Source organism: Camarhynchus parvulus, chromosome 5, assembly GCF_901933205.1.
Source record: "Camarhynchus parvulus chromosome 5, STF_HiC, whole genome shotgun sequence".
NCBI classification, from domain to species: Eukaryota; Metazoa; Chordata; class Aves; order Passeriformes; family Thraupidae; genus Camarhynchus; species Camarhynchus parvulus.
Window position 1 is genome coordinate 55,318,606 of NC_044575.1, and position 15,220 is coordinate 55,333,825.

A 15,220-nucleotide genomic window follows, 5' to 3' on the forward strand; every position below is an offset into this window, starting at 1 on the left:
GGATGTGTGAGAGGGAGGGGGAAAGGGAACATAATGAGAAACACCTTGTTGACATCTAAGATGATGTGATGGATGAGGAATTAAGTGCCTAAGTGGTATTGAAAGGACAGGAAGACAAGGTAGAACAGGCTGGAGAAAAATGAACTAATGGAGAATCCTTAGTGGGACATTTGATTTAGGAAACTTGCTAGGGTGATAGTCCCAAAAAATCAGAAAAATGGGGCAGCATATCCTGCCCTGAAATACATTCTGGCTAAACCAAAACCATACAGAAAACCTTTCCTATACAGAAGTGGGACTGGGGACAGCATAGTGGGGAATCTAGGCAAATCTAAGTTTGTTCCTTTTTCAAGGAACAAACCAGAACAGGGTGTGTGTGCTCAGAGTCCCTGAAACTTGGCTGGTTTTTTTTAGTATAAGAGTTCTCAGAAACTTCAGATTTAGTCTAAAAGTGTCTGCCTGTCTCTTCTTTAACATTATGCAAAAAAAAAAAAAAACACTAAACTTTGGATTAAAGGGGAATATGGTGTTCGGATCCAAAGATTTTGGTCCCATGAAGTTCCTGTAGGTATTAGGACGTGAAGTGTGTAGACATTGGAAATTGGATTTTTGGATTTTCGTTGTGAAGTTCCATGTTGCTTGCAGTGGTTCTAATTTTCTTTTCCCTGAGTAATGAGCTGAATGTAACAATTCTTCCACTGCTGTATGGCCCAGTTTATAAAATTTATAAAATCACAATTCCCTGCTTTTGAAGCTGGAAAATTATGTTACCTTGAGACTTAGCCTTTGTATGTGTTCTGCCTATTGGAGATAGAAATATCTGACCTCTGTCTGGGCTACCAAACAATTGTTTGTAACCATTTTTTCCATACAAGTCAGAATTATCAACCTCATATTGTGATGAAATTGTCAGCAAATTTGCAGGTGCCCAAGGATACTGATCAGGTATGGTCAAACCATGCTAAAATCTCCCTTTGGGACCAAATACATTGATTGGCATCCCAGGACACCAGGATTTTGGGCAGGTGTTTGGCTCTTGTCTTCACATGCATTTGAGCCTCTGCAAATAAGTATTTTGACTAAATATTCCCCAAACTAGATGGACAAGCTTTTGGCCAAATGGGAAATTCTTCCACAAATTAAGGGTTAAATTCAGCTGAAAAAGCCTGTCATTATTTTGAAATATATGATTTTTTTTCTGGGAATTTTAATGGAGATTTGTGAATTTCTGTGTTTGTCATGAAATAATACCTAGAAGCTAGATCTCCTCTGTGCCAGAAACATGGTCCTGAAATGGCAAATCACCTACTGTGAAGAAAGGGACACAAAGTCAGAGTGTCATCCAGATGGTTTTCAGATGAGTTGTATAAAAGATCATCCTTTCTGCAGAAATTAATTTTTGCAAGGCAATGGCTGGAAATGAAAGCAGAGAAATTTAAATGACCTAAACCAAAGTTCTGTGCCTGTTGTTTAATAATGTAAGACTACATGACCCAGTGGCCTTTAAAATTTAGTGATCTATGCAGGGCACATAAAGCACAGACTCCTTGTAATTGTAATTTTCTTTTAATTGCCATTATCGATCTATTTCAGCGCTGTCAGGAACTTCTTTGTATCACTGCAATTAATAGGAACTAAAATTGCAATGTCTGTAAATTGAAAGCAAATAAAAGCTGATTAAGCTGGTGTAGCCACGTTCACACCTGCAGTGCTGTACTGCAAACATTCCCTTTGTGGGAGGTGTTTGAAGGAGAGGTTTGGGGCACCAGGCTGAGTGGTACATGCAAGGTGAAGATAAATTGGTGTCTTTCAAGAGTGTGACTTTGGCTCTGAAGTACAGTCTATGGCTAGCTAGCTTTTTTAAATCTTAGTGGCTGACATGGAGAAAATAATTCCCAGAACTAAATCCTGGCTACAACCAGTGTTAAACTACAATGGAAATTCCTAGCAAGTAATGACAGAAGTACTAACCCTGGGACCTGGCATTTCTCCCCTTGTTATGCACTCAGAAGACAATTTAATGTGGAGAATGCTGTCATTCTGTTGTAGTGTGTGAAAACCCACAATAGAATAATACAGTGGCATGGGCATGGTATTAAGTTATAAATATATCCACTGTAGGTATATATTTTGTAAAATTTCCACCATTTTCACCCCATTCACTTAGTCACCTCTATCACCCCATTGCACTGACTTGCAGAATTGCATCTCTTTGTCTTTTATTCTAAGGTTTTATTAAAGTTCTGCCACCAGTTAATTAATCAGCTTTAAATTTTTTTTTCTTAATTAATTAACCAGCTACTTTAATGCTGTACAAGGTGTGGGATATGTCTGCAGGTTTCCCTGTGGAAACACCTGAAAGTCTCCATGATGTGAGAGGCAACTTGTGAAAGGAAGGAGCTGAGCCAGAGCCAGGGCAGGGGGTGGTGGGTGACCTGATAGCCTCATACACGTCTGTGATGTGGGTTCTGGCATATGAACTGTAATTAGATGTCCCAGTGTGGTCTTTTTTTATTCAATTTTTAAAAATATTTTATTTTAATGTGATGTATATATTACTGGGAAGCAGATGTTGGGACAAGCCATTTAAATCAAATCTTCAGTCAGAGCTGTGTAAACTGATACAGAGTCCAGTAGAGGAAATTATTTGTGGAGCACTTTCAAGGGAAGCTTGGAGTCCTGTGTGATCCCTTTTGCTCACAAAGGAAGGGAAGGCTTGCAAAGGAGATGAGGAAATGAAATAATCTGATCAGATGCTCACCGAAGTGATGCTGATGGGAGTAGCACCAATTCCTATTTTTTCCTCTGCCCACCTTCCCTATGTGAGTGAAAATTATCATATTTCATGATACTATCTTTTCTCTCCTTTTTTTGGGCACACTGATGCACTAACAAATAAGTAGTTCAAGATCCCACATCCCCCTTATCTTGCATCTAGAAGAAATATTTTGCAATCACCCTTGTCTTTATAACCTTAGTTATTTACTGTTTGACATGTGCTGCACTGTGTGGTTGTGCCATAAACAGTTCACTGGAATTTTATTTCTAATGTTACAGCTTATTGACATTTGTGTTAGAGGAAAAAAAAGGAAAGTTTCTCCATCCCCTGGTAAAAAAAACCCAGAAGATAAACCCCAAACAATAAATTTAGGGGTACTTTTGGAAAATGCACTAAGAAACCTGCTTGCTTACATTTTGCTGTAAGGACTGAAATTTTTGCTCACTGAAGTCACTACTCCCATTGCTTCCAGTGGTGCAGGGTCAAGGATTAACTGGGCTCTGCTTGTATCTGGACCTGGGATCTAGGTAGCTGGTGCAGAAGGAAAGCCCTTTACTCCCGTGTGTATCTACATAATTGAATGCAACTCTAAATTTTGCTTTTAAAGCGGTGATAAATCAGAAATATCACTGTTTTTTGGTTTTTGGTTTTTCTTCTGTCATTTGCTCATTTTGATTTGTAGCTCTGCAGCATTATTATATTAATTGTTTACCAAGAAATAAAGATTTCTGATACAAGTTAGAAGATTTATTTTAACATTAACTCCAGTAAAGCAGAATTAAGGAGCTAACCAGGGATTTTGGAGCTAAGCTCTATTTAAGTAGCTAAGCTCAAAAATTTCTTTTGGGAATGATTTGCTGGTTGCATTTCAAACAGCCTTTACCTCCTCCAGGATACTCCTCCTGCTCTGCACAGAATAGAAGTTTTTGGTTGTGTGCCTGCAGGCTCACCTGCTGGTGTTGGCAGGGCTCACCTTTTCAGTCATTCCCAAAATCTGTAAGCACTTTGTTTCCTCTTACATCGTGGAACAACTGTTTGGTGGAGATTGCTCAAGGTTTACAGAAATCCTACTTCTTTCACTGCTTCAATACTTTAATTACAGAATTCACAGAATCAGCTATGTGATTTATTTTAGTGATTTTTTGGTTTTGTTTTTTGACTTCTGGTGAGAGAAAGGTAAGGAAAATTTTGCCCACGCATCTTTAAGGAAAGTATTTGGACTGTGTTTCAAAATGTGCTAAGCATGGGATTCACATGATGAAACATGGGGCCAGGCATTGTCTGTAAGGAGGTACAGGCAATTTGGGGAAGGGCTCCTCATGTTCTAAGATGCACCTCCAGAGTAGGTCTGAGGAGTCATCCTGCCCTAAAACTTCTATTTCTCACCCTTGAATGTAGTGACACTGCTGTGATAGCTCAGATGCAAACTCCTCTGTGGTCTAGTTTGGGCTGGGGTGAAATTTATCCCCCCTTGAGACTGTATTTGCTTCACTTCGATTTTTCAAAGGATAAAAGCTAAAGCAGAAAAAAAAAGAGTGTAAAACTCACGGGGTCCTTTTGAGTCTCTGAGTCATCAGCTTTGGTGAGCAGGTTCATTGTACCACCCATCCTATAAACTGGTCAAAATCCACCTTTCTTCATGATGTTTTAATAAATCTCTCTTAATTTGCAGTCTGTGCGTTCCTCCCTGTGCCAGCCTCCTTGGTTAAATATTTCTTTTCCCTCCCTCATGTTTGTCTCCTCGATGTGCTTAGAAAGAAGAGTCATCCCTCCCCTGCATAAACACCCCTATTTTCCTCTCCTTAGTTTAGGCAAACTGATCTTGTCTAGACAACTCATTTATGAAACTTTATGAGCATTTTTGTGGCTGTTCCAGCTGCCTCTCTCTGCAGGAAGTGAAGTTCAAATACATCTCTTTAGGGCAGAATTTACAGATTACTCCAGGTGGAGAATTCATCTCCGCTTTGCAACTGGGGTTTGGCTTTTCCTGTTGATGGTGGAAACATTCAGCTGGATTAACCTCTTTTGTGAGTGCAGCTCACTGATTGCTCTGAGTCATGTGGGATGGGTATGTGGGATTAACCCATATACCCAAATATTTCTTTTTCTCAGTAATCTTCAGTTAAAGACCCTTGTAGTTGTAGGCATTTTTGTTAATTTGTGCTGTAATGGATGCCTTGGGACTCTATATTGTCATGCTTTATTACATTTTCCTTTATTCTCACATGGTTATTCTCTGTTTCTGATAGTGTGCCATTAGCAGATTCTGTGACCATATACTATTTCTGTTTATGTCACTAAGAAGCCAGAAAAATCTCTAGGAATCACCACTTGTGACCCCTGCTAGATTCCCCTTTTAGGATTTCCATTTTTCCACCCTGTCCACAAGTTCTTCAGTCACCCTGGTATCCCAGTGGTGATCCCTGTTTTCCCTGTGTTTCATAATAATTTCACTTCTTGTGTTACTGAAATACTGCATTTCTTATATTTAGAAAATGGTCTGTGTTATCAGAGAAAGCTATCAGGAAACCTTGGATGGATCCCAGCTAGCCTGAGCTCAGCTAACCTATTGCTCCACTGATTGCATTTTGATTTATCTCAAAGTTTCTAATTACTCTTTCCCTTAACATTTGTTCAGGTAATGTATCTGTTTATTTCCTTCTGGATGCATTAGATTTCCTGGGAAATAGCAACATCATTTTTGGAAACTAATGCTCAGGATTCATTTAATTTTTAGCCCAAGCCTGGGTTATTTTTATTCATTGCAGCTTGATCACTTTAGTTGTTCTTTTTTTTTTTTTTTCAGTTTTGAATTTGAAGGATCTTTGGGTATTTGTTTTAGTATTCTTTGGAAGGAAAAGTTCAACCTGGCATTTGGCAATTCTTACTTTATCTCCACTTCCTCTCTAAGGTGTAGTTTTCTGTTGATCAATTTTTTGTTTCTTATGTATTGTCAGTTCTCTGTTTTCTTCCTCTGGGTGATTATTTACTCATTTATAACTGATGCTCAGCTTTACAAGTTTTTACCCTTTTTGAGTTACAACCTTTTGTACCTTTTGATGTAAGGACATTCCAGGTGTCTGACTCTTCTACCTCTCATAGTCCAGCTGCCTTCACTTATTCCTATCTCTAGTTCAATATTTGTGATTTACCAGCTCTTGCCCTTTTGAGAGCAAGAACCCCAGTCCATTTTACTTTGTGATTGTTCACTTTTTTATGAACTGATTCAATTCCTTCCTCAAGCCAATGGGGACTTGTGCAAAGCCCTGCCAGAACCGAAGGTAGTGTAACATCACATTATGTGGAGTAATTGGCTGTTAAATGAAGAAATGAGCATGCTGCTGCATCTGCAGAGCCTCTCAGCCCCCTGTTATTAATAGCATTTATTCCCCAAGCTCCTCTGGAGCAGGATCAGTCTCACCTTGGGAGGCAGTGCTCTGTATTTTCTGTTTCTCTGGTGCACAGTACACATTGGGTTGCGTGCAGATCCAGCTCTCTGGGTTTCTGGGGGTGGGTTTGATTTCTCCTCACAGCAGCTGTGCCAGCAATAGCCCTCAGCTCCTGTGTGCTCAGTGGCAGGGGAGGGAGGTGATTCATCCCCTCCCCATCTGGCAGAGGTGGATGGGGTGAATCACTCCCCTGACATGCCCCACTCCTCCTCTCCAGGGAGGAAGGATGGGCTGCTCACAGGGACAGGGTGGTTGGCCCTCAGCTTGCAGCATTCTGTGGGATCCAAGGGTGCTTGGAGCTCAGTCCATGCTGTGGCCACACAAAACCATTTTGCCCTTGCACACAGGTGAGCCCTGGCTGCAAAATCCACTGAGGATTTGATCACTTTGATGGAAGTTTTGCTGTATTTGCTTGTGTCCAGCAAAAAGATACTAGCTTAAATTTAGTTTAACATTTGTTTATGGTGCAATCACTCTTTCACTGCATTTGTAACACATCCTACCAACATTTCATAGCTCTGGTTCTTGGCCACCCATAAATTCTTCAAAACCACAGTGTGCTGAACATTAAAATTGAGTGAAAAGTTGTTCTTTTTTTCTCTGACCTTTTCTGAGACAGTGTTTTCCATTAAATGATGCAGTACTGATCCCCATTTTCAAAGCTCAGAGTGTTTCAGTTTTAGAACACATTTAAAATGCGTATTTCGTTTCTTTTTGTTGATGTCATTGCGTGTGTACCCACAACTAACAACAAATAAATAAATAATCATGGAGTGAAATCTAATTGAAAAAGTGCCTAGAGTTAAAAACACATTGTTCCCTAGTAGAAAGAAAAAGATATGCATGATTTACCGTTCCAGTGTGCTGGGATTTAATTTTGAGGTTTAAGCAGAATTTTGTATATTTAGATGGTGGGAACTAATGGCTGGTTTTGTTTTTTATTTTACTTAAAAAAATAATTTATGCAATAATTTCCAACTTCAGAAAAGATTAATTAGATTAGCAAGTAACCAGCTATTCTTTTTCAGATTTTATAAACATGCAGCTCTGCTACTCTGCTGCTGCTTCAGTGTAGAACAGACTCCACTCTCTTTTCCCTGGTTTAGGGGGTTTTAGGTAGTGTCATTGTGGATTCAGATGATTTCCTGCCCCTGTTAACCTTCCTTTTCCTTGGGTGACAGTGTTCCCTTCATCCTCTTGCATGTTTGGCTCTTGACCCCTGTATAACACAACTTTTATCAGCTTCATCCTTCCTGCTGCCTGGCTTATCAGGAATTCATTAAGTGCAAGAGAACTTTGCTCCCTGTTCTTGCTGGAGGTGCAGAGATCTGTTCCCACGCCGTGCATGGCAATTTTGGGAAACATCTGTCTCAGTGCTGTGGCTGGAAAAGTTCAGCTGGATGCAGACACACGGCTTAGACACTTTCATTCTGGAAGAGAGCAGTTTGACAGTGTGGTAACATCTAGGGTCTGAAATGGCAAGAGTCAAGTAGTTTAAAAGGAAGGATTGGTCCCTCTGCGTGTCAGACTGAGTGCTGTTATCAGTTGTGACTCCACTATCAAATTTAATTTCCCTTCTTAGTGTATCAAAGGGATTTAAGAACACAGACTTTGCAAGGTGCTTGTATCAAGCAACCTGGGCTTTGTTTAATCATGAATGTCTGAATTAATTCCAAAGCTAAACATCCATCCCTTCAAAATATCTTTCTGGATAAATTTGACAGAGTCTACATCTTTTGTAGAGCTTCATCTGTTTCCTAAATTGAAGTGGTGGTACAAAAATGGCTGGTTCAGAGCCACTGCTCTTGTCCTCTCCTGATCCAGTGGCCTTAGAAGTCCCTGGGAAGGACTCCTGTGACTCACATTGGGAATAGTTAAATGGATGATGTGTATCAGATGGGAATTTGGTTCCAAACTTGACACCCAAAATGCAGTTTTGGAGTAGGTGGTTTTTCAGTGGAAAGATTTCTGCAACTGAGAAGATTGATGATGAGCAAGCTGTGTCCTCATCTGATTAGGATGTGATAAAATACATTAGCCAAAACCCCAAGGGGCTGGATTGGATGGTTGATAACATAAGGAGATATTCTCAGTTAGAGAACACAGCCCAGCAGCTGTTACAGACAGTTGGCCCAGTTGAAATGGCAATGGAGTCACAAATGCTCCTCCCAGAAGGTTGGATCTCCAGTAACCAACATGTGCTTTATTCACACGATAAATAAATCTAAACTGGATTACATGGCCCATTCACAATTTCTAATCACCTCTCTGTTCCTTGAGTGCTGAAGTTACTTCTGTTAGAGCAGATGCTCATTCTGGAGTAGGAGGGTTTCCAAAGTATTCATTATGGAGCATAAATACAGTTAAAAGAAAAATGAAATTAAAGGCAGCCTGCAATCGAGTTTAGAAAACTGAATTTCTTAATTGCTCAAATATAATTCAAGGCAGTTAAGTCTTTCACATAACTTCTGTTAAAGATGTTGCTGAATCTGAGGCAGAGCTTTGCATATTAACAATTGTGCATTAATTGTTGGTAATTTTATACAGTAGTTAGTGCATATGTGATGTGATATATATATATATATATATATATACACATATATACTCCATACGTGATATATCACATATTCATTTAGCATTTGTTTACTTGCTGTTTCCTACAAAGTGCTTTATGGAAGAGGCTTTTGAAGCTTCCAATATTGTCTTTCTATTTTGGAAGATTAGGCATGAAATATGAATGTTCAATATATCTCTTGTTTTTTTGGCCTTAAGAAAGGGGTCAAACTAAACAGGCTTTAAGATTTACAGTGAAACTTTCAACAATTAAATTCATTTAATTTAACGATTAAATGAATTGCTATTTGGAAATAATAACATTTCAATGTCAGCTAAAATGAAGTATTTCTCTTTGTTTTATACATAAGAAATGTGATTGTTACCTGTGCTTAGGAAAAAAAAAAGAACAGCACACACTTTCTCCCAGACTTTGAAATAAATGCTGTATTTTTGTATTATTTGTATAACTGCTAAATTGTCCATGTAACTTAGAGAAGATGAAGTGTGGGTGGGGGATGGAGGTGAGGTCACTCTGTACAAGGGTTGGTTGGGCAGTAAAAAGTGCAGTGTAAGCTGTGCCACTGGGACAAACTTAAACTACTGGGTGTAAAAAAGGGCCCCCCCAAGTTTGAATTTCAGGTTTTTAACTCCTTCCCTAGCCTTAACCCTGGAAATGAACGGTGACAATTTAATAAAAAACAGGATTAATGCATCTCTGTTTGACCAATGCAACAGGATTTGGTCCTATGAGGAAAACACCGTGCTGTATTCTCCCTTTTTTGTAAGTTGTAAGCTTTCAAAGTCAAGGTTAACTCAGTAAAATATACTGAATATTTTCAGAATAACTATTAAACTAGTCTGAAGTTCTCTCTTTATTTTTTTTTAATGTACATATTGTACTGGGGTGTTGGACCCTCGTTCAGTAGTCCATTGGCCACAGTCCATTGTGTCAGAAATATTGGAAGGAACTTCCCAGTTTATTGGAAAAGTTGGTTGCTCAGAGTGTCTCCCAGTCATAAATCCTAAAGCAAATAAGTAGATATACATTTAGATGGAAATAAGGATGATACTCTGATCTCTGTCTTGTGTAAATGCAAAATGCAGAAATCAAAACGGGAAAATTCCACTTCTCTCTGTGGTATTAGTCATCATGAGAGCTTGAATGCAAATATAGAGCTTCAATTTATTAAGGATTTGGGGATCTGAAACACATTCCAACAGGATTTGAAAAGCATACAAGAACTGTGCCAAACAGATTACATCTAGAAATATCAGATGTATGTTACCCTTCAAATGCTGGGAAAAGGGGAGGGAAGGTGCAAAAGAAGGAGAAACAGAGGTGCAAAAGAGACAAATGTTTTTCTGGTATGGAAAACTCCAGAAACTCCAGTCTTTTACTGTTTGATAATATAATTAGCCAGTGTTTTGACTAGACTGATTTGATAATGATGCATAGAAAAGGGCAATTTAATCTTGGCACAGTAACGAGGAGTGTTTGCCTCATTGCTTTCTATGTCTTAATTTCTACTTTAAATTAAATGTCTTCAGCTTCTGAATGTTTTATATTAGAAACCTTCCTTTACAAACCTTCTATTTTGAGCCACTAGTTAATTTAATGCACAAGTTAGTTATATCATGGGATTGCAGTAGATCAAGAGCATATTTTTGTTCTCTTTCTGCATCTCTAAACTCCCAAGCCATTTGTGCATTGAGAAGGACATACACATTTCTCATCCCTTCTCAGATGTTTCGGTTAACTTTCTGATGGTCCTTGTGCTCTTATTCCCTAAATATTTGTATTTCCATTTATTTGTATATCATCTATCTTGCATGACAGGAAAAAACAACAACACTGCACCAACACTTGTGTTAGGGAAATATCTGTTGATTGGAAAGGAAATTAACCCTGTATGCAAAGACATGTGCCTTGTGGTTCATATTTCCCTTGCTCAGGAAGGTGATGTGCCCACAGTTGTTTAATTCCATGATCAGTCAGTGAGGCTTCTTGTAAATAAAAAAATATCCAGAGTTATGTTTGAAGGACAGTAAGAGGTGGAGAATCTTGTGCTGGACGAAGTTACTCAGCTCCTGTTTGGTGGATGAGAGTAGCAATAGGAAGATTTCTCTGAGTTTCCCACTGCGATTACATTCTGATGTTTCTCTTGAGCATCTCTTAATGTTGAGGGTTCTTAAGGTAGGTGTGCCCTCATTTTGGCCAGAATAACAATCCTCTGCTTGGGTTTAATAGAAGATTGTTCTCTGGGAAACTTCAGGAAGGCTCCACAGGGTTGGTGTAGTTCCATCTGTGACTCCTCTTCCACCTCCTTTTATCTTCTTGTGGTCAAAAGAGTCTCCAATTTACTTCAAACTGGCGAAGCATTGAACCGCTCCTTTTGTAATAAACTTGCTGTTTCCACTTTGGATTCTACAGAACCCTTCTGTTGCTTTGAAAGACCGAGTGTGAACAAAGTAATTTATCCACCTAGTGAGTGCCAAACTCAATTTAGCCTGACGAGGACAAAAGCACTGGAGGGACAGGAGGGTTTGATCTCGTATTCTGTTATCTGAGGCCTGAAAAATTACATAGAAAGATTTTAAGCAGATGCAGGAATTGCTGTATAGCCTTCTGTGCTAACCCAGCACGATATTTCAGATCAAATAATGCTTTTTATTCCTTTCCAGGGAATCAGTAGCCTCTTCAGCTCCTTAAAAGTGGTGCGCCTTCTGCGGCTGGGCCGGGTGGCCAGGAAGCTGGACCATTACCTGGAATATGGTGCTGCTGTGCTGGTGCTCTTGGTGTGTGTCTTTGGGCTGGTGGCCCACTGGCTGGCCTGCATCTGGTACAGCATTGGGGACTACGAAGTGATCGATGAACTGACCAACACCATCAAAACAGACAGCTGGCTCTACCAGCTGGCCCTGAGCATCGGGACCCCATATCGCTACAACACCACGGGCTTGGGCCAGTGGGAAGGAGGGCCCAGCAAAGACTCCTTGTACATATCCTCCCTCTACTTTACCATGACAAGCCTTACAACCATAGGATTTGGGAACATTGCACCCACCACTGATGGGGAGAAGATTTTTTCGGTGGCCATGATGATGGTTGGCTGTAAGTAAAATCTGATTTTCTTGTGTTCTGTGGCTGGTACCATGCTTGTAGAGGACACAGTCTCAAGCTACATCAGGGAAGGTATAGGTTGGATATTAGGAAAAAAAATTTTCACCAAAAGAATTATAAAGTACTGGAATGCTCTTCTCAGGGAGGTGGTAGAGTCACCATCTCTGGATGTGTTTAAAAAAAGACTGGACATGGCACTTGGTGCTATAGTCTGGTTGAGGTATTAGGGCATAGTTTGGACTTGATGATATTAGAGGTCTCTTCCAACCTCATTATTCTGTGTGTGATTCTGTGTGATTCTTGTATAGTGCACTTGCTTTAGGCTTTCTTGACATCCTAAAAAAACCTGTGTTACCTATGAATAATCATGAAATGAACTTGGAATTCTTGAAAACAGGTATTGAAATTATGTAGTTGCTGTACCTTTTAAATTGCTAGCAAGGCTAAGTGGTCTGGGTACATAAGTGGGCCAATGGCAAGTTTATACTTGGAGCCTTATCTTTGCTCTTTAAAGATGGCTTTTATTATGTTTGTAAGGTCTTTGCTAGAATTTGGTTAAAAGTTACAAAGTGTATTTGAATTTAGGTAGTCTTGAGTTTTGCTTATAAACTTACACAAGCCTGGAATTGTTTGATGTGGTTTTATCCAATTCTTGAAACATTTAGTCATTCCATAAATTGATTGTTTACTTTATGGCACTTCTTTGAGATGTAAATCCTGATTTTATCTTCTGTATGTGGTGGCCTTTGTCACCAGCAAAGCTGGAAGTGAAGGAAATGATGAGACAATGTATTGCACCTTTTTTTATGCTTCCTGCTGTTTCACAGCTCTGCTGAAATAGCCCAAAATCAGGAGTGGTAAGGCACAACTCTCATTTCATGTGCTGCCAAGGTTACATCATTGAGGGGCTCTACAGATAACCAGAAATCTTCAAAATATAGTAGAGACAACTTAAAATGTTAATACTACTTGGAGAATTATTTTTCTGTTAAATCAATAACTTGTGGTATTTCTCTGGTGCTTTCTATTTCCTGAGCACCATGCAAACACTAAGCAATTATGCAACAAGAGAGCAAACAAAACCTTTTGATAATAAGAGCTGCATAATCTCTCTGATAATTATCTCAGCTAACACTTAGAGCCCATCACTGAGAAATACTGAACTATAAAAAGGAAGTTTTCTTGCCACAGTCTTTCTAGATCTTTAAAAGATTAAAGACATTTGTTTGGAGATTTTAAAATGCTTTTTAAAAAGAGAGGTTGCAATTTTAGGACCCTTGCAGTGTGGTGCAATGAAATTTCTGCATGATGGGTTGATGTGTTGCAAAACATTTCCAAGTCCATAAAAAACAAATCCCCAAGCCAGAGCACTAGTGAGCTATTGCAGATAGGTCATCAAAAGCCCATAGGAGCTGATGTGCTGTTTGTTGACACTGATTTGTGATATTTACAGAACCTGGGGACTTGGAGAATAAAGTGGATATAGAACATTTTTATACATTGTAATACTTGCTTCCCTTGTTTTGTTTTGGGTTTGGGTTTTTTTGTGTGTGTGTGGTTTATTTGGTTTGTTTGTTTGTTTCAGTGTGTTTTTTTGTTTTTGTTTTTTTTTTCGTGGGGACTTTTGTCCTTTTGAGGGGGGTTTGACAGGAAAAGCTAAGTGGTAAATGACTTAGGGTGTGATGAGAGCAATAAAAACATGATGAATGCCACTACTACTATTTATGATGATAACAACAACAACAAAATACATGCATGGCCTCAGCAGGTAAAAAGGAAGGAGAGACTGTAACCTGCTTTGTGTGTGTTCTAGGTGGGTTGCTTCCTTTTTTTCATCTCTGAAACTCATATTAAAATGGGGAATACAAAGTAGCAGTATCAAAGTTGACACTGACAACAGCCTGTGTATGGTGGCACTGGCTAATAATTTCCATAAGTGTTACCTACAAAATTACTAAATGTTCACATCAAATTTATAAGTGGCAGCTGTGAATTTAGCAATTGGGAAAGTGTGTGTAGGATTATAGGCTTTTAGACAAAGTCAAAAGTAGAATCTAAAATTTAAGAAGTGTGGCAAAAGGACTACTGAATTGCTTATTGCATCAAAATAATAACACCAAAATAAATGTGCCTTCTCTTGTGGGATGAAAAGCACTGTGGCAGGCAGGAAGGCTACAGACAGGAGAAACCTTTTTGGTTTATTTACAAGTAAAATTTACAAGTAAAAGTGCTCAATTATCATCAAATGGTGAATCTTCTGCAACAAAATCAGTGCAGATTTGAAGATTCCTAATCCATGCACATCAGTGTAATGAGTGCTCCTGACTGAAATCCAAACCTTGATTGATCTTCTTCCACTGGTTAGAAAATAAACCAGCTTTGGAACAGGCTCTGGTCATGAGCTTAATATTTGCAATATTTGTGCAGATAGATTAGACCTGCAGGATTGTATAGACATGCTTTTCAGAGCCAGCTGCTGAAAGCCTGGCACTCTGAACTCCAAAATGAAACAGGGAGGCACAACAAATAGTTGAGGGAAAATGCAATTTCCCAGGCATTCAGAGTGTCCACTGAGCTCAGGAGAAGGATTTGGCCTCATGAAAAGGTGTAACTAAGAACTGAGTTATTTTCAAACCAAGATGATTTAGTTTCTCTTTTGAAACAGTGTTTTGAGATAAACATTCAGTAAAATTCAATTACAGTTCAGTCAATAAATATGTCTGGTCCACAAACACGCTCCTGTTATAAGCAGAGAGTGGCAGTGAAATACCTTTGGTAGTTGTCCTGAAGAAGTTTGCTAATACCAATAGCTGATATTGGCAGTGGGTTTTTTTCTAACAGACTATGCCAAATAAATGTTTTAAACTTAGCCCTGGAATCAGAGATAGTAATTCATCACAATCCCAGCTGCCTACTCATGCAAACTGCAGATAGGAAAGGAAATCTTGCCAGCCTTGTCAGCGAGCTGCAGCTTGTTCTGAAAGCCCCAAGTTTCCTATTCATGCTGGCAAAGTTATCAGGACCTGGGAGGAGTATTTGGAGAGATTTGCAAAATCCTTCTGGGTGGGCAGGACTGCAGGATGGTGTTCTTGTTAAAAATAGGCAGATTCAGAATCTGTAGGTGCTGATGAAGCACTGCTTGGTGCAGGGCAGGGGCGGGGGAAGCCCTGATGGATGGGGAGCTTTTCAGCTGGATTGGCAGCTTGTCACCTGCTTGTTCACTGAGGACAGATCGAGTGGGATATTTAAGCTGAAATACATCACCTGTCTTGCAGGAAAGAGAGCTTTGAATAACTTAACCTCATCTTGTGCAGC

At 39.3% G+C, this 15,220-nt stretch overlaps 1 protein-coding gene across 1 annotated transcript in view; it reads left to right on the forward strand.

The window, feature by feature from the left end:
- Positions 1-15,220, forward strand: part of KCNH5 (potassium voltage-gated channel subfamily H member 5) — a 153,211-nt gene that overhangs the window by 48,433 nt on the left and 89,558 nt on the right. The window contains exon 7 of the mRNA XM_030949319.1: positions 11,467-11,896. Coding sequence (XP_030805179.1) covers positions 11,467-11,896 — 430 coding nt within the window. The remainder of the gene's footprint in view (positions 1-11,466; positions 11,897-15,220) is intronic.